Source organism: Pelodiscus sinensis, chromosome 2 (assembly GCF_052426305.1).
Source record: "Pelodiscus sinensis isolate ZL-2025 chromosome 2, ASM5242630v1, whole genome shotgun sequence".
Lineage (NCBI taxonomy): Eukaryota > Metazoa > Chordata > Testudines > Trionychidae > Pelodiscus > Pelodiscus sinensis.
In genome coordinates this window covers 250,438,088-250,455,795 of record NC_143053.1, presented here as the reverse complement: position 1 = coordinate 250,455,795, position 17,708 = coordinate 250,438,088, and the positions used below count along the sequence as shown (strand labels likewise).

Genomic DNA, 17,708 nt, shown 5'->3' with positions numbered 1-17,708 from the left:
ATTTGCGTACTGTCCAGAATGTGTGATAAGAACGGGCAGCGCCGCATCCCACCCACATGGCCGGTGCTCACCAGGCCAGCATTTGCAGGGCCCTATGGCTCGATCCTGTGAGGAACTCCCTGCGGGCCGACCCCTGCACCCACACGTAGTCCCACTGACTTCTCTTGGGCACCAGGCTCCATCTGCATGGGAACACTTGCGGGATCAGGGCCTACCGAATGAAGACGGGAACAGCTGGGGCATAATTTGCTTTCAACTCCATCTCACTACAGTTGTAAGCAGCGAGACCAGGACCCTATCTGGAGCTCACGCAGATGTAGGATGCAGGGAAGACCGCTCAGCACTTTCTCTCCCTCTGCAATCACAGGGAAGGGACGGGGATGCTCTCCCTTTGTTTCAGCCCCTTGCCCGTGTTCCTCATTCTTGGAGATCATATTTAAGGTTCGGATGGCTAACAAAGCCTGTTTACACCCCATATTTCCTAATGGGTTTGATCTCAGGTCAAGCACTTGTGCTAAACTAAGTTAGACCTCAGCCTGTTTCAGGGTTGAAATATCCTCCAATTGCCTCTTGGCGGCATACATTTCTAAAAGCAACCTTGCATCTAAAATACCAATCGTGCTTGCCCCTACCGGATCAGGTCGCAGGCTGACACCTAATAACCCTCCACTGCTGGAGAAAGGGAGCTTGCACGCCCTGAGGGTTGTAACAATCTGATCAGCCTAATGCTGGTGACCCCCAGCTCTCACACGCCAGCTTCACTTACAGTCTGCTCCATAATCTCAGGGATGAATTCCCCTTCGCTGTTAATACTAGTGTAGGAGCCCTGCCGTGCAATCTGCTGCTGTTCTTCAGGCACGCTCCCCGGGGGTGGGGAACTCCGGCCCGTGTGCAGGGAACCTACAAACACAGACAGAATTGCTTGTGAAGAAGAGAAGAATTGTCACTGTCAGGCCCCGCCAGGAGGCTGTTTCATAGCATGTGTGCGCTTTTTGCTAGACCCAGCCTGAGCTAGGCTGCAGAGCTGGCTGATCGCTTGGGGGGAAAGCCTGGAGGGCCTGGAGAATCCATGCTGCCATTGAGCTCATGGGGTGAAAGGCTTTTCGAGCAGGTACTGTCTTTTTAGCTGGGGGAGGGGGGAGAACAATGCCTTACGGTGTGTGGCCACATTCCCTGGCAGCACATACTCACACAGCCACACTCACACAATCCCACACATGTACAAACAGCCATACTCACACAATTCCAGAGAAACAGGTTTCCAAAGCTTAGCTGTTATACCCAGTGATGGGCACGAACCCAGACCCTCCTGATCTCCTGGCCTCTGGCACTTCAGTCCCAGATCGAGTTACGGTGGCTACAGCATGGAAGCTGTGATGCTCTTGGAAACTGACCCGCTCTTCGCCTTGTGTGCATTCACTGTGCAGCACTGGGCAGCCAAGTGAACCGAGGAGACGTAGGTTAGAAACCAACTAAAAATACCCCGCCCCTCTCCTGCTGAGTTCTCCCTCCCAATGTTCTCCTAAGCTCAAAGACCCTAGCACCAAAAGAAGGTGAAGATGGAAAAGTCCCAGATGTTCAGAGTGGTCCCTCCTAGGATTGGATTTATGACTCTATGAACAGGCATCTAATCCATCTCCTACCTGATATAGGTCTGCCCCCTTCTGTTCTTTTATTAGGCCCCAATACTGTGACTCTGCACCGTCAGATCTCTGCAGCAGCTCATTGTAGGACTAGGGCTGCAGTGTTTGTTCCAGTCTAATTTTAAACATCCTCGTAGATGGGCTCTCTCCTTTTCAGCCTGGGAGACAACTCCAGAGCTCACTGCCAGTTTTCCATTTTATCCCACTGTTGCTTGAGCCACGATAAGTAATTCCTCCACAGCATTAATGTTTACACACATCACTGCAATATCTGCAGACTAGTCTCACGTGCCCCGCCTTAGCCATCACTTGGCCAAGCTGCACCGACGTAATTCTTCAAATCCATCCTTGCTCTTTCCAGCTCCTTTGCGATCTTTGTCACGCTCCTCAGAACTTCCTCCAGACCATCAATATCTTTCTGGTAACCAGAGGCCCGGGCTGAATGAATGTTTAATGTAGGATGCCCCAGAAGAGGATCTAGCATCTCCCTTTCCTGAGAGGTGATGCCAACACCAATGCACTCTGAAACGGCACTGACCTTTGTTATTAGGGCTGATCCAAAGCCAGTTTGATGCAAGATCTATAATAATCTCCTGGGCTGTATCTAGACTGGCAAGTTTTTCCGCAAAAGCAGATGATTTTGCGGAAAAACTTGCCAGCTGTCTACACTGGCCGCTTGAATTTCCGGAAAAACACTGACAATCTCATGTAAGATCGTCAGTGCTTTTCTGGAAATACTATGCTGCTCCTGTTCGGGCAAAAGTCTTTTCCGAAAGACTTTTGCGCAAGAGGGCCAGTGTAGACAGCACAGTACTGTTTTCCTCAAAAAAGCCCCGATCGTGAAAATGGCCATCGGGGCTTTTTTGCGGAAAACCGCATCTAGATTGGCCACGGACGCTTTTCCACAAAAAGTGCTTTTGCGGAAAAGCGTCCGTGTCAGTCTAGATGCACTTTTCCGAAAATGCTTTTAACGGAAAACTTTTCCGTTAAAAGCATTTTCGGAAATTCATGCCAGTGTAGACGTAGCCCTAGTGTTTTGTAACGGGCCAACTTCATCTCTAGTGTAACTCCACTGACTTCAGGAACTGGTCTTTCACCTTTTCTCCTTTCTTTTCAACTGGTCTAAATCAGGTGTCACTCTTGAAGTGCTAGAGCTCACCAGATCAGGCTCACTGTATTTACATCCTGGATCACTACCAAAGGCCCTGCTTTGGGGTAGGGGCTGGACACGATGACCTCCTGAGGTCTCTTCCAGCCCTAGGATTCTATGGCATTTGTTTCATTGTAAAAGCACCACTAGTGGGGTACAGAAGAGAGAGAAGCCAGTTCAGATCTCCTACTAGGATCTGAAAAAAAAAATAGCCATACAGTTTTGAGACCATTCTTTCCCCCACCCCTCACCTCTTCTTTTCCCTTTACAAATTTTCTACAGGAGAAGCACAGCATAGGAAAAACCCAAAACCAACTGAGATACCAACTAATGCCAAGACTAAGGAAAGAAAATATCTCCCATTATTACAGATCTCTTACTGAACAGACTTCAAACCAGCCCTAATAACAAAATCAAACAAAGTACAATGCAGACTCTTTTCTCTCTTTACAACAGTGGTTCCCAACCTGCGGTCCACGACGGTACTTTAGGGGGTCCGCAGAAAGTTTAAAAGTGAGGATCGGGCCCACCTCAAGCTTGGGATTTTCTGCCAAGCGATTCTTGCCCAGGGCTCGCTGTTCACAACTATCCATCCTCCAACAGCTGTGCTGCTGTTTACGCTCCAGCCCTCTCTCCCCTCCCAGTCCTGCAGTGATCCCATAAAGAATGGCCATACTGGGTCAGATCAAAGGTCCATCTAGCCCGGTATCCTGTCTGCCGACAGTGGTCAATACCAGATAACCCAGAGGGAGGGAACACAACAGGTAATCCTCACATGATCCTACTCCTGTCACCCATTTCCAGACAAAAGGCCCGATCCCTACTTTTCTTTTCCTTGTCTTTTTTACCTCCCTCAGGGCTCCATGCCTGGCCAAGGACAAGAGTACTGGGGCAGGAACTGCCTTTGGCCATGAGAGCCCCCTCGCCTTATCCTCCGTGGATGGGCAGGGGAGAGAGGAGGCAAGAGCTGAGGAAGCAGCACGGGCCAAGGGACATGCTTGCTGCCGCTTCCCTTGGCCCATAACAGTGAAAAGCAGAGAGGGAGCTGACAGGCTCCAAACCTGCAGATGCTCCACATGGATGAAAAGTCCCAGCGTGACAGCAGTTTGCCCTGCCGAGCTGGGAAGTGACCCTGGGAAGTGCTGTGGACTCTGCTGTACTCTGTGGGGACATTTGTTTAGACAACATGAACTATTATACGTGTCCAATGATTATCAAGTAATGGAATGTTTGAAAACAGCTCTATTATTTGGGGGGCGGTTGTAACATTTTAATAGATCGAAAAGGAGTCCACATGCTCGAAAAGTTTGGGAACCACTGCTTCAGAACAAGAATGTAGCCACGTATGGTCGCTGTATCCTGGAATAAACCAGGTCCACAATATTATCAGTCGACGACTTACTACAGCAGTGCTCAGCAAACACAGAAATAGATGCAGTCCTCGCCCTGAAATGCATGTAGATCTCACACAGACTGTTGTGTCTGAGTGACATTGGGAATTTCTTTTGTTACCATTACTGTAAGATGGGGCGTTGTGCTGTTGCTACCATTTCTCTCTTCCCTACCTAGTTCTTTCCAAAGGCGTCTAAGGCTATGAGCCTGCGAAGATTTCAATGCCCCCAGCTTAACTTCAAATATGAGAGTAGCCCCCACTGAGTTAAACAGGACTGCATGTAATTGGAAGTCTCTGCATGCCTGCACTGAAATCTTTGTAGGATCAAGTCCTTATCTGCATAGTAACTCCTTACGATGGATCTCACCGAGACTCGGAGTGAGGGAGCAGCATGGAGCCAAAGGGACCCCCACAGCCTCTGCAGATCATGCTTCACATGGAGGATCTGCGAAGAAGAGGACGCCAGTCAAGCAGGGAGGGAAAGTGAAGACGCAGCTACCAAGAGGAACGCAAATGGGATCTTCTGGGGACAAAGCAATCCACAAGAGCAGGTCTGGAGTGGGGGGTGAGATCCAACCAGGAGGGTTAAGGCCTGCCCCTTTTCCCTCCCCACTGAGGGAGGACAACTGGACAGTGGGAAGAGAGCTCAGGAATGCTCAGGTAAGTGTCAGAGCTGTAGGACTGATTGGAGGAAAGCAGATGGGGACTATGTCGAGAGCAAGACAGCATCCCAAGCAGGCTGGTCAGGTGCACCAGAAAGAGGTGTCCAAGATCTCTCGCTCATGGCTGGGTCCCCTACTTTTCATTCCTTCCACACCTGTCTGGGAGAACGCCTGGGCGCTGGGAAATCGACAAGCCACAGCCCGCCGGCCTGAAAGCAACTCACTAGAGGGTGGAAGTGCTGTCCAGCCATGGCCTGCCCACCTAGACCTGCTGGCCTCCCACAAAACCCTGCCACCACCCTCCTATTGACATAGGTCAGCTTTGTCTGGTTTTGCTTCTGCCACCAGATTCAAGGAGGAAAAGAAACCCGATACATTCTTTTGCAGAACAGGAAGTAATTTGGACAGAGGAGGAGGATGTTACTGATTGGGCGAGGTGACTTACAGCACAACTGTCTGAGAAGCTGACACGAACAGCTCACAGTTTGACACCTACAGGGGAGTGCGCGTTCCAACGCACGTGGGACTTTCCTGCAGCCTTGCTCTGGGTGCCCCTACACTTTCTTCACTGGCGCAACTGGAGAAGTGGCTCAAGGCTTGGGAGTGAGGCATTCTGGACAGAGGAAAGGTCCAAACTCACGACTCCCAACAAGCCGGGGAAGCCTGATTTAGCCACCGCCAGAGCACAATGCAGCCCCAGCTTTTCCTCCTTTAACAAAGCCAGAATGCAACTCGGCAGCACCCAGCTCTGTTCAGCATGGGACGAGGATGGAAATTGGGCAGCTGGGCTGTGCACCGCTAACGACCGAAATAATGGTACCCACACGGAACACTTAGGCAGTACAGCAGTAGGCACCTCTGACAGATTAGAGACCCTAACCTGCATCCAGAGAGACAGGGAGGGAGGGGGCAGATAAATAACTCTGGCTTTGGGCTGGCCCAGCTCATTTGTAGAGGTTGCTCGAAGGACAAGGTAGCGGTGGAGTTACCAAGCGCTCTTTGCATTGGATTTTGGGCACCGAAAAAACAGCAGCAGCGCCAAGGACAGAGACTAGGTGCCCTAGAAGCCATCTAACCGGGCTTTTCCTCCACCTCTTAAAGCATTAATTCAGTCTCTGCCCTGCTCAGAAATAGCAGGAAGGAGCAGGTTCTCTGAAACGTTAGCTTACAACAAAAGCTGAGCTCCTGGGACCTGATCCTGAGCGGGAGTAAACAGTGCAGCATCACTCAAGTCTAGAGCCTTGCAAATCTGCGGGTATTTGCCTTATGTCCACGGTATCCACATCCTCACTTGTGTGGATACAGGTGCAGGTACCAAATGTTGCACCCGTGCAGGGGTCTTGTCATTTCAACTTGCACCAGCTAAGGAGATGGCCTAGAATTTTCAGCTCAGCTGAGAGGGCAGGGAGCTAGGATTCCCCCCTATGTTCCACACACAACAGAACATAAAGCCATTTGTTCGGAGCTAGAGTACATCATGTCCTGAGCAGGGCCAGCCAAGCCAGTGCAGAGATTGTGACAACCACTCCTGGCATTTGCAGTGATCTTCCATGTTCTTTTCCATGAAGGTTTTATTTTTAAAGAAGTTTTCATACAGCGTGTGCAGAAAAAGTTTGTGGTGTTGCACGTACAGCTAGATTCCCCCAGTGCCAGGCTTGGCTCCCCTCTGCCTAAATGTTCTCTGGTTTAATTCTCCCTTTGCTTAAGTAGGTCCCAAATCTTTACCAACTGCTTATCCTTAACCATCCTCCCCTGGCTAAGCAGAGACCCAGAAAAGAGAGAGTGTGTGTGTGTGTGTTTGTTTACAAACGCACCCGTCAGGATTGCAAAGGGGTCACCAAGCACTGCCTACGCTCACAGCTGCAGGCTCCAGAAGCTGAGGGCGGGCCGATGTCGCCACAAAACAGAACGAGGGACGTAATGCAAAGATCTGATGTTCATTAGAGTCTCCGGGTTGTGACTCAGGGGCTTGGGATGCAGCAGCAAAGAAGCCCAGGATTTAAGGAGAATGAGCATATGTGGAGTTTAATACAACTGGGACTTTTCATCTTGGAAAAGAAACAAAGGGGGGGATATGATAGAGGTCTATAAAATCATGACTGGTGTGGAGAAAATAAATTAGACAACATTATTTACACCTTCCCAATAACACAAGAACTAGGAGTCACCAAATGAAATAAATAGGCTGCAGGTTTAAAACTAACAAAAGGAAGTATTTCTTCACACTGCACACAGTCAACCTATGGAACTCCTTGCCAGAGGATGTCGTGAAGGCCAAGACACTAACAGGATTCAAAAATGAGCTAGATAAATTCATGAAGGATAGATCCATCAATGGCTATTAGGAAGGGCAGGGATGGCATCCCTAGTTTCTGTTTGCCAGAATCTGAGAATGGCTGACAGGGGATGGATCACTTGATTATCTGTTCTGGTTATTCTCTCTGGGGCACCTGGCATTGGCTGCTGTCAGAACACAGGAGACTGCACTAGATGGACCATTGGTCTTAGCCAGTGTGGCCACCATTCTTATGACAGAGCATACCAGCCTTTAGCTCAGGGTGGGGAATCTCTGGCCCCTGACTTACATGGACCCAGTCCCAGAGGTTCAAGGGCCCCCCAGCATTGGAGCTCCCATGCTAGCACTCCAGCCCTTTCACTACTATCACCCAATATGGGGAAGGGCCACATAAAATCTACTAGCCTGGGCTCCCCTGGACTTTGGTGTCCAAAGGACTTATGTGCAGCCCCCAAATTATTTTCCTTGGGTCAGTGGCCCCAGACACCAAAAAAAGTTCCCTACCCTTGCTATTCCTTACACAACACAGGTCAGATTACAGCTGCTCCTGGGTGGGCCCACAAGTGAAGAGCAAGTCACAGCGAGCACTTCCCTCCCTCCCTTCCCCCCACCCCATGCACCTGCGACTCATAGGTCAGCATGTACTACGCATCCTTCTCAGAGCCAAACCAGAGAGGACTGAGTGTCGTAGCTCCAAGTGGAGAGCCGTGGTCCTCCTAGCTCAGAAAGTCTCCCAGTTCCATCCCCCGTGCGTAAGCAAAGACAGCAGCTGCCGGACATCTGTATGGCATCTGCAGCCTGCTTTCTGCACTACAAGGCGGTTCACGTGCTGGCTGGGATGCTACACACTCAGAAGAGGGGCTGGGAGACAGCCTGGCCCCTACCATCCTGCAGGCTGCCTGGCAATCCAAGGCAGACAGCATGGAGAGGGTAAGCCGCACCTGGGAAGAACTGCACGAGGGGGACGGGACATTCTGCCGGTGTCTGCATCTGGCATGTACAGCGCCTCCTGCTGGCGTAGGGAAGCTCTACAGCTCCTCTCTGTCTCTATGGATTACAAATGCTCCTAAGCTCTGGAAAGGGCCTATGTAAAAAAGCAGAGCTGGTCAGAAATTTTTCCATTCACTTTATTTTGGACAATTAGAGTTTGGACTGATGGTTTTTTCAAAGGGCACCTGCTCTCTTCAGAGGCAGTTCCTTTTTTTTTAAACATTTGCTGTTTCTGAGGGCGGGGGGTGGGAGTGGGGAATCAAAGTTCCCCTCTCCCCCCCCCCCCAGAAAGTTGAAATGAAAAATGAAAAACAAAAATCTATTTTCACTGAAAAACGTTTTTTGGGGGGGAGGAAAGGGGAAGAGTATTTTCTGGCTAGCTGTGGCAGAACCATTCCCTTATTCCTCAGCAGATCTCCTGCTGGCTGGAGTGAGACTCCCAGACAAATCCAAGATCGGATGATTTTTTTACGCCCATTAATGGAGCAAAACCTGCACAGCGATGGGCGAGGGAGCTGGAGTTTGTTCCTTCTTGCGTACCAACAGAATAATTTCTTATGCTCTAATCAATCGCATCTCCCTATGAACAGCAGTGGGGTTGTGCAGATGGAGGTGAGGACCAGGGCTATCCTTGGGATTTATGGGCTCCTACCCAATACTATTGAACTGCTACCCCTGTGCCTGATGACAGCCCAGGTCAGGGGGAGATGAGGATTTTTTAGAGACTTGATATTATATTCTTCAGCAATACATTAAAGAAATAGTCTTAAAGCAAATTTTAAACTAAGCTGCTGTAGACTAGCACAGTAAGTTCGGAAACGGACAGTATATATCAGATTGGCAAATGCTAGTTAAACGGCTTTACTGCCACCTAAATGGTGCTTTCACAGGTTCAATGTACTGCTAATAGCTCTGGCAGGCTTCTTCTCTTTTAATTTAACTAGCTCCTCTCCAGAGGAAGCAGAACTACAGAACAAAGATCAGAATATGTGGGTGGGCATTAAGACCCAGTGGTGCCCTACACAGCTGCATATTCTGTATATGGGTAAGGACATCTGGGGTTCCTTTGTCACGGATAATGGCCTGCAAGGAGGGATTTGCTCATACCTGACTCTCAGAAGTCAGGCTGACTCTGAAAGGCAGACAGAAAACACTCTCCCATCTCCTCCCACACGCTTTAAAAAAACAAACAAACAAAAAACAGCCAACTGAGCAATTTTTTGAAACAGAATAATTGGGAACATCCCCTCCCCCTTCCTCCCTAAGTTTCCATTTTTACAGTCTCTTTGCAGAACAGAACCTCCCTTAAAATATACCTGGCTCAACTATGGAGGTGACACCTGCAGCTCTAAAGTTAAGGCTGAGGTGAGATTTCCCCTTAACCTCACTGACTTCGGTTAACGCTGAAGCAAACACTATACAGCGTTTTGCGGCTGGATGTGTTGACCACCGCCACCAGCTGAAATAGCAATTACCTAAGCTAGAATCTGGCCTGGGCCCCAAGGTCAGTAAATCCCTGTGTGTGTGGAAGATACCGTGGAGTTGTTAATGACCCAGAAAGGCCAGAATGCCAGTGTTAGACCTCATCTGGGGAAAAAAAAAAAAACAGCCCCCGCATCCACTCAGGGTCTCCAACCACCCCACTGGAGCATACGGACTCAGAAGGAAAAGAGCAGCCTGCTTTATAGCTATATTGCCAGCCGGGCCCGCCAGTGGGGGAGGTGCATAAAGGAGGCAACTGCCCTGGGGCTTGGAAATTCCAACTGGCTTGGAGGTCTGGCTATAGCCAGAGACCCAAGGTCCTTTAAATAGATGCTGGAGCCCTGCGTGGCGTGCTCTGGGTGGCTCTCAGAGCTTCGGAGGGGAGCACAGAATGGTGCACTCCGGGCTGCCTGTCCCGAACCGCCCCTTCCGCGAGCACGAAGCCGACCCCTTGCCACATTGCCAACAGCAAGTCTGTCGGCATCTCTGTTGCCAACACCTCCATGGAAGATCCAGGTGCTGCCGCAAGAGGTCTCACCATCCTCGTGTTGACCGAGAAACTGACCGTTCCTAACTGGGTTAGGATGTCCTGGTGGTAACGTCAGTGGTCTGGCTCACAGCGGATCTTGGTTCACATGCCAGCTCTGCCATAGACTGTAGGCTATGCATGGACTCTCTCTATGTCCTTATTCCTACAGACCTAACAACACTTCCTTGTTGAGTCTTTAGACTAAGCTTTTCAGGGTAAAGACCGGTGTGGTCTCTTATTTTATATATATATATATGCATGTGCACAGTGCCTAGCATAGTGGGACTCCCATCTTGATTAAGGCCTGTAGACACTAGTGCGATACAAATAATAATGGTGAAAGCCCAAGGTGGCTTGGCTGTAAATCTGAGCAAGTGCCCCACATTACTAGAACAACAAATACTTCAATCCTCCCATTAGCGTAGCTACATGTGGGATCAATTCTGCCATCTGCACGCACACATTAACTCCCAATGCCATCACTGGCGTTTATGGGTATGTGTTAACAGTTTAACATGCCCCAAGGAAAAAAAGCAGAGATGTTATTCTGTTTAAGTACAAACAGTTCCTACTGAGGCTTTGTGCAATAACATGTATTAATGCATGTTTCATTCAGATGCAGCCAGAGACTCTGCTAGGCTCTAGGCAAACACTCAAGAGCAGCATGAGCTAAAAGACCCAAATAAACAGAACGGAGCCAAATACTGTTCTTATATCTGCACACTCAGCTCCCTTGACTTCCACAGGCGTTGTGCATGGCTGTCCCAGGGTGGAATTTGACTGAATACAGGAGAATCTCTCACACACATCACTGTGCAATATGTCAACAAACTGCAGCCTACACTATCTGGGTATGTCTACACTTGCACCCTCTTTCAAGAGAGAGATATAAATTAAGACATTTGAAATTGCAAATGAAGCCGGGATTTAAATACCCCTGCTTCATTTGCATATTTGTGTTATGGCACTATTTCGAAATAACAGACGCTGTTAAGACATGGTTATTTTGAGAGAAAACCCTTCTCTTGAAATAACCCTTATTCCTCATACACTGAGGTTTATCAGTTATTTCTAGAGAAGGGTTTTCTCTCAAAATAACTGCGTCTTAACAGCGTCTGTTATTTCGAAATAGGGCTTTTTCGAAATAGCACCATAACGCAAATATGCAAATGAAGCACGGGAAATTCAAATCCGCGCTTCATTTGCAATTTCGTTCAGCTGCATTTGCATCCCTCTCTCAAAAGAGAGTTCAAGTGTAGACATACCCTCAGACAGCAGATACCATCCAAGCAAGAAACGGTACATCTCCAGGAAGAGATATTCCTTTATCACAATGGTAAAATTCTATAGCATATATATATTGCAAGTTCTTTGGAGCAGCAATTGTGTCTATTTATATAATGTATAAGCACAGTGGGGCCCTGATCTAGACTGAAATTCTGGCACTACTAGTCTACACATTAAATAACTAGCCAATTAGCCCATCATAAAACGGGATTTTCAGGTCTTCCCTCCTGAGCTGTCTGTCTCTCTTTCTCAACTCTCCTCCACCTCCTGCCTCTCTCTCTCCATCTCTTTCTCTTCTCCCCCTCCTACCTCTCACTTTCCCTTTCTCTTCTCATCCTCCTCCTCCTGCCTCTCTCTCCCCTCCCCCCCTGCCATGGCACTTTGCTGAGTGCTCCCTGCTTAGCCGGGCTGCCGTGAGGGAGGGGGGCGGGGTGGTGACATACACGGCTGGGGCCAGGGCCGTGTACATCACCGCCCTCCTTTCCCCTCCCACCCCGGGGTAGCCCAAACAGCCCCTTGCGCTGCTAGATCCTCCAGCGGCCCGACTGAGGGGCGCAGCACTCCGCTGAGTGCCACAGTGGGAGGGGAAGGGGGGGCGGTGACGTACACAGCCCTGCCCCCTGGCCGTGTACGTCACCACCCCGCCCCCTTCCCCTCCCTCCGTGGTGGCTCGGCTGAGTGTTGTGCGCTCAGCCGGACCACCGTGGGGGAGGAGAGGAGGGGCAGGACAGTGACGTACATGGCCAGAGGGCGGTGGCCCGGCTGAGGGGCGCATCACTCAGTGCCACGGTGGGAGGAGGAAGGGGGGCCGTGACGTACACGGCCCCGCCCTCTGGCCGTGTACATCACCACCCCGCCCTCCTTCCTGTCCCACTGGGCTCACCTGAGCAGCGCTCAGCTCGGCCCCAGTGGGGTAGCAAGCGGCGGCAAGCGGCCTGTGGCTGCACTCCACCCGCCAAGTCTGTTTCCCGCCCCCCTCTTCCCGTCCAGCCCCACGGCCCCCGATCCTCCCCCAGCTCTGCTTCCCACCCCCTCTTCCTGCCAGCCAGGCCCACGGCCCCCCAGACAGCCCCCGTCACCAGCGCTGCTTCCCTCCCCCTTCCTCCGGGCCCCCCCATCCTCCAATCTCCCCCCAGCTCTGCTTCCCACACCCCTTCCGGCCAGCCCCGCCCCCTTCCCCTCCCTGCGTGGTGCTCCACCCCGTCCCGCCCCTCTTCCCTTCCCTCCTCCCCCCCTCCATGGCACACTGCACTGCGCTGCTCTCAGCTGAGCGGCGCTCCTGCCGGGCACCGGCGGGGAAGCAAGCGACCCTTTGGGGGGTGACAAGCAGAGCTGGGGGGGGGGTAGGGCTGGCCGGAAGGGGGGTGGTAAGCAGAGCTGGGAGAGTTTGGGGGCTGTGGGGCTGGATGGGAAGATGGGGGGGGCCGGAGGAAGGGGAGAGGGAAGCAGCGCTGGCGGGTGGGGAGTGTCCAGGGGCCCGAACCACCAGGGAGCGAGGGGAGGGGGGGGGCGTGGCCGTGTACATCAGCATTACAGATTCACAGACACTGGGCTACTATATATATGATAATTTGGATGAAACCAATAAGGCTCTCTAGAAATTAAATTATAAAGTAACCCATGTAGTGGAGAATTTTAAAAAATAACCAGGAGTCCCATGGCACCTTAAAGACTAACTTATCTGGGCATTTATTTGGGCATAAGCTTGTGTGGGTAAAAACCACTTCGCCAGATGCATACAGAATTTTCAAGACAGGCGACACAGTGTCAGTGAATTATATTCTGGGTATAAAATGTTTTACGTTAGTTTACTAGATATAGATTAAGAATACCATCCTCAATTAAAATCCTACGGGATTTTCCATAGGGGTCTTTTTAACAATCAAAAGAAGTATAACAACAACACTTTTCATCAAATGATTTCTAAGTACTTAAAGAGAGAAGTCATTTCACAGACAGAAACCAAGGGAGAAAGATGAAGAGACATGCCCAAGCCTACACAAGTCTGTGGCAGAGCCAGGAGAGAAGCCACACTCAGCAGACGCCGTCCATGTGGACTGACGGCCGTGGGATCATGGCCTAGTGACCAGAGTGGGTAGGACCACAGCCCTGGCTGAAGAGTAAAGGATATTCAGTTTCGTTTGAATAGCACTTCACACACATTCATTCTCACAACACTTCAGGGAGGAAAGTACCTTTCACCATGTGGGTCAAGAGAGGTTCAGACACACCTCTAGAGTTACAAAAGGAGGCAGGGTCTCCTCTCTCACTGGTGACTGTACTGAGGCCAGCAGAACTGAGGGGGGAATGTGACTGGTTTCACTTCAGGGGCAGAGCTGGGATTCGAACACGGGAGCTGCCAAACCCCAGCTCGCTCAGTCTCGTTATTTCTTCCTTGCTGACAGAAGGGAGTGAAGCAGAATTCAAAAGTCAAGAAAATGGGAGAGAACAGTTAATGCAAACACTTGAGAAGACTGAGCTTCCTCAGAGTCCTCCCTGTCCCAGGCCTTGATCAAACTCAGCAGCACTGAATTCATTGGATTCCTCTACAGCTACATGGGTTTTCCCTTCCAGCCAAACCAGGAACACTGCACTTTTTCTGGCTCTGAAACAAGGTGACTGAGAGGGCTCCTCTCCAGTCCAGGCAGGGCAGCTATGCACACACCAGTTCAGCCAGCACAACTTTTCCCCTAGATCGAGTCCTAGACCCTTACTACACTGAGCCTTCAGTGCCCTGCCCAGATACAAAAGTGTCAGGAGACAAAAACGAACCACAGGGATAGGGGGAGGGGTATGGCTGGCCTGCAAAGAACCAGCAGCGGTCTGCAGGGAACCTACGCCCATCGCCTTTCACTCACCTGTTGAATACTTCCGCGTCCTCTCAGCGTCTTTACACAGGGACCCCATGATGTCACCCATGGACTTAGATATTCTCATTTCATGCTGCTTACTGTTGGGCTGGAGAAACTAAAAAATCAGAGAAAAGGAACGGTTACACTCTGCCCCATGCCGGGAGTTGTACCTTTCCAGACGGTCTCACAAAAACGACAGCATTTGGTGACTACCGCCACGTACTGAGGTTACCACACGAACCAACTCAGAGAGGGTAAATTAATTATTATTAATTACACTGCCTATTCATTTATTCAACACAGAAACATCAGATCTTGGTTACCAAGGATAAATAAAAAGATTATGAAACAAGTCATATTATTTCTCTCTGGTAGCACCTACAATGTATTATTTCCAGATAGGAAAGGGAAGGTCTCTGCCCCAAAACGTTTACGATATCAGACCCCATTCCTTCGGTCAGATCCAGACCCTTGCAAAACACCCTGGACTTTACTGAAACTCCATGCAGTGTAAGGTTCCATTTGCACGGATTCATCTGGAGAACTGGGACTTAAGAACGTAAGAACGGTACTGGATCGGACCAAAGGTCCATCTAGCCCAGTATCCTGTCTTCCAATTGCAGGTGCCCCCAAGGCAGTGAACAGAACAGGTAACCATCAAGTGATCCCTCTCCTCTTATCCATTCCCAGATTTTGGCAAACAGAGGCTAGGGACACCATTCCCGCCCATCCTGGCTAATAGCCATTGATGGACTTGAAAGAAAAACTGACAGATGGACAAAAATAATAAGGAAACAGGAACTGCATATCCAGTAAGGTGGTAACTGCCACACCTAGGCAATATGGTGCTTTAATAACCATGCTGTTTTTAGGGAAAATTCGTACATTGCCCTCAGAAAGCAGTGGTCCTGACATTCAGCTGGGTCACAGCATGTACAATTTTATAGTACAAGGAAGAGCATATGAAAAAATGTTGGGAGACTTAGCCATTGCCCAGTCTGTTCCACACTGGCATGCCTCAGTATCTCACTAACTCAGCTGCCCTGTCCTAGCAGCAGGGCCTTCTGCAGTCTACAGGCTGGCCAGCAGGAGGTGCCCTGGAATGATACAAGGAAGGAAGGTCTAATGACTCGGGTGCTAGCCTAGGACTTGAGACACCCAGTTCAATTCTCTTTTCTGGTTCTATACTGCAAGGTCCTGGACACCTGCAGAAGTGCAGAGCTCTCTCAGGTTCCCATCAAGTCCATGGGAGAGGAGAGCAATCAGCACCCGTGTGAAATGGCCAGTGTCTTAGGATTGTACAGCTGTCCCATGAGACAGTGCACAGAGAGCATGCTCAGTGCGGCTCATGCTTTGGCAGGATGCATCTGCACATGTACAGATCCAGACAGTGCCTCTCAGCAGGACACCCAGTGTGGGTGCGGTTCACTCTACTAGGCACAAGTGCAGAGGATTTGCAGGGACATGGCAGTCTGCAGTGTCCCATTGGATGGAAAGTTTGTTCTTCGTTCTGCTCCTTTGGTGTGTCATCCGGCCTCACGCAGCGGGACCAGTCCCTGTTCTGTCCCAGGTGCAGAGCCTGCGCTTGCTCTGTCTGCCATGCAGGATGGGCAAAGGGGAGAGAACTTACTGTGCTTTCTCTAAAATCCCATGCAATCTGGCCCTGCGTGGCCATAGAACGAGACTGATATTCCAGGGTCTGAGCGCAGGATAATGGCTCACACAAACACTCCCCTGCAGGCCGCACAGGAGCCCCCTGGAAGATATACACAGTGTGTCTGTCCAGTCACAGGACATACACTTGCTGTCTGTCTCCAGGATCGATAAGGCATCTATTGCCCCAGCACCCAAGCCTGCCTCTCAGACAGCACCGGAGCATTTATACTGCACTGCCGACAGGAGGGATTTCAGAGCAGAGACCTACGAATGGAAGGCAGCCTCATGCCAACTCAGACCGCTACAAGCGGCCACCCCTAGGACAGCACGTCTCCTTTCCACTCCCCCGACAACAATAGTGCAGCTCGCTCTGCACAAAAAGGAACAAAGCTAAAGGGCTCACGTTCGCTTTCCTTGGAGCCTTCACAACCACCCTCAGGCTCTTCAGAGAAGGGCTAAGGTCCAAGTGCTCCACTGCGCGGTCCAAGTCTTCCTGCGATTTCAGCGGGATCAGGAGCTGGAAGGGATGGAACACACACCGGAGCATGGCAGCGTCACAAACCGGGTAAACAAGGAAAGTAAAAACTTAATGCCGCACACAGAAAGCTGGAGAACAGCGGGGATTCAGGCTGCAATCCTGGGACAGGGGAGGGGAAGGAGAGTCTAGCACCCCAGAGCATTCAGAGAAGAAAATATTAAAATCCCAGACCCCATCAATAGAGGAACAGGATACAATTATAACAACAATGCTCTCAAAGAACAAAAGCCCGCATCAGTGATCCAGCCAGTGGAAAAACCAGAAGGCTCAGAAGAATCATTACTAGTCAGTCAGTGCCTCCAAACTACCAGCATTCCCCAGATGCCTGACTGTTGGCAGTGATCATCCCGGCTCCCCTTCCGAGTGTCCTTAGATCCCCATATGCTGCTGATGCTCAACTGTGCATTGGCTAACCAGATACAGAGCTAGGGCTGCTTATGTGGACAAGGCTACGGGTGGATATGGCTCAGTCTTAGGCCATCTCTTTACTCCATAGAAGACTGACGCTGCCAAAATGGATCTTCTGGAGTTTGATTCAGCAGGTCTAATAAAGACCTGCTAAATCAAACTCAGAGGGCACTCCCCACACCCCCTCCTACACCCACTGTTGCATGGAGTAAGGGAAGTGACAGGAACATTTGCTCCCCATTGGCCCACGCTGTGGGGAAAGCGGGAAAACTCGAATCAAAGCACGTTGACTCCAGCTACATAATTAACCTGGCTGGAGCTGCTTATCTTGAGTCAAACTTCCCCTTTAGCAGCCTAACTGATCTAAGGCTTTGTCTATGCTGGGCAATTTCAAGTGACACTGAAGTAGCTGCATCTGTGCAAACCTCAGGTGTGTCCAGGCACGGCCAATATCAGTTGTGATTTGTACCAACTCAGCTTACCCTGACCTCAAGCGGGTGGAAACTGCACAGATGCCAAGTCAATTGATATCATCCTCATCTGTGCACACTAAGAGCTTGCTGTGGTGCAGCTACCCTCACAGCTGGGCACCACTCGGAACCACCAGGGCTAGTCCCAATGGTAGACAAGGCCTAGCTCCTACATGTGAAATACTAAGATACCTCTCTCCACCAGGGCCACAGGTTCAGCTCCCTGCGGGATCCACTAGCCTTTCAGCTGCAGCAAATCCACAGAGTGGGCAAGACAAAGTCCTGGCTGTAAGAAAGCTCAAGACACCATAGTATTTAACCAGTAATGCTGCCCTCACATTGCTTTGTGGCG

The 17,708-nt window shown here is 50.4% G+C and overlaps 1 protein-coding gene across 8 annotated transcripts in view; it reads right to left on the bottom strand.

The window, feature by feature from the left end:
- LOC102454880 (mitogen-activated protein kinase kinase kinase 3-like) overlaps window positions 1-17,708 on the bottom strand; it is a 121,780-nt gene that overhangs the window by 20,667 nt on the left and 83,405 nt on the right. For 7 of the 8 annotated variants that reach the window (XM_075922867.2, XM_075922865.2, XM_075922866.2 and 4 more), the window contains 3 exons: window positions 16,344-16,457; window positions 14,291-14,399; window positions 767-900 (listed from right to left, as the gene is read on the bottom strand). In XM_075922867.2, coding sequence (XP_075778982.1) covers window positions 767-900; window positions 14,291-14,399; window positions 16,344-16,457 — 357 coding nt within the window. The remainder of the gene's footprint in view (window positions 1-766; window positions 901-14,290; window positions 14,400-16,343; window positions 16,458-17,708) is intronic. The other variant, XM_089776803.1, reaches the window with a different exon arrangement.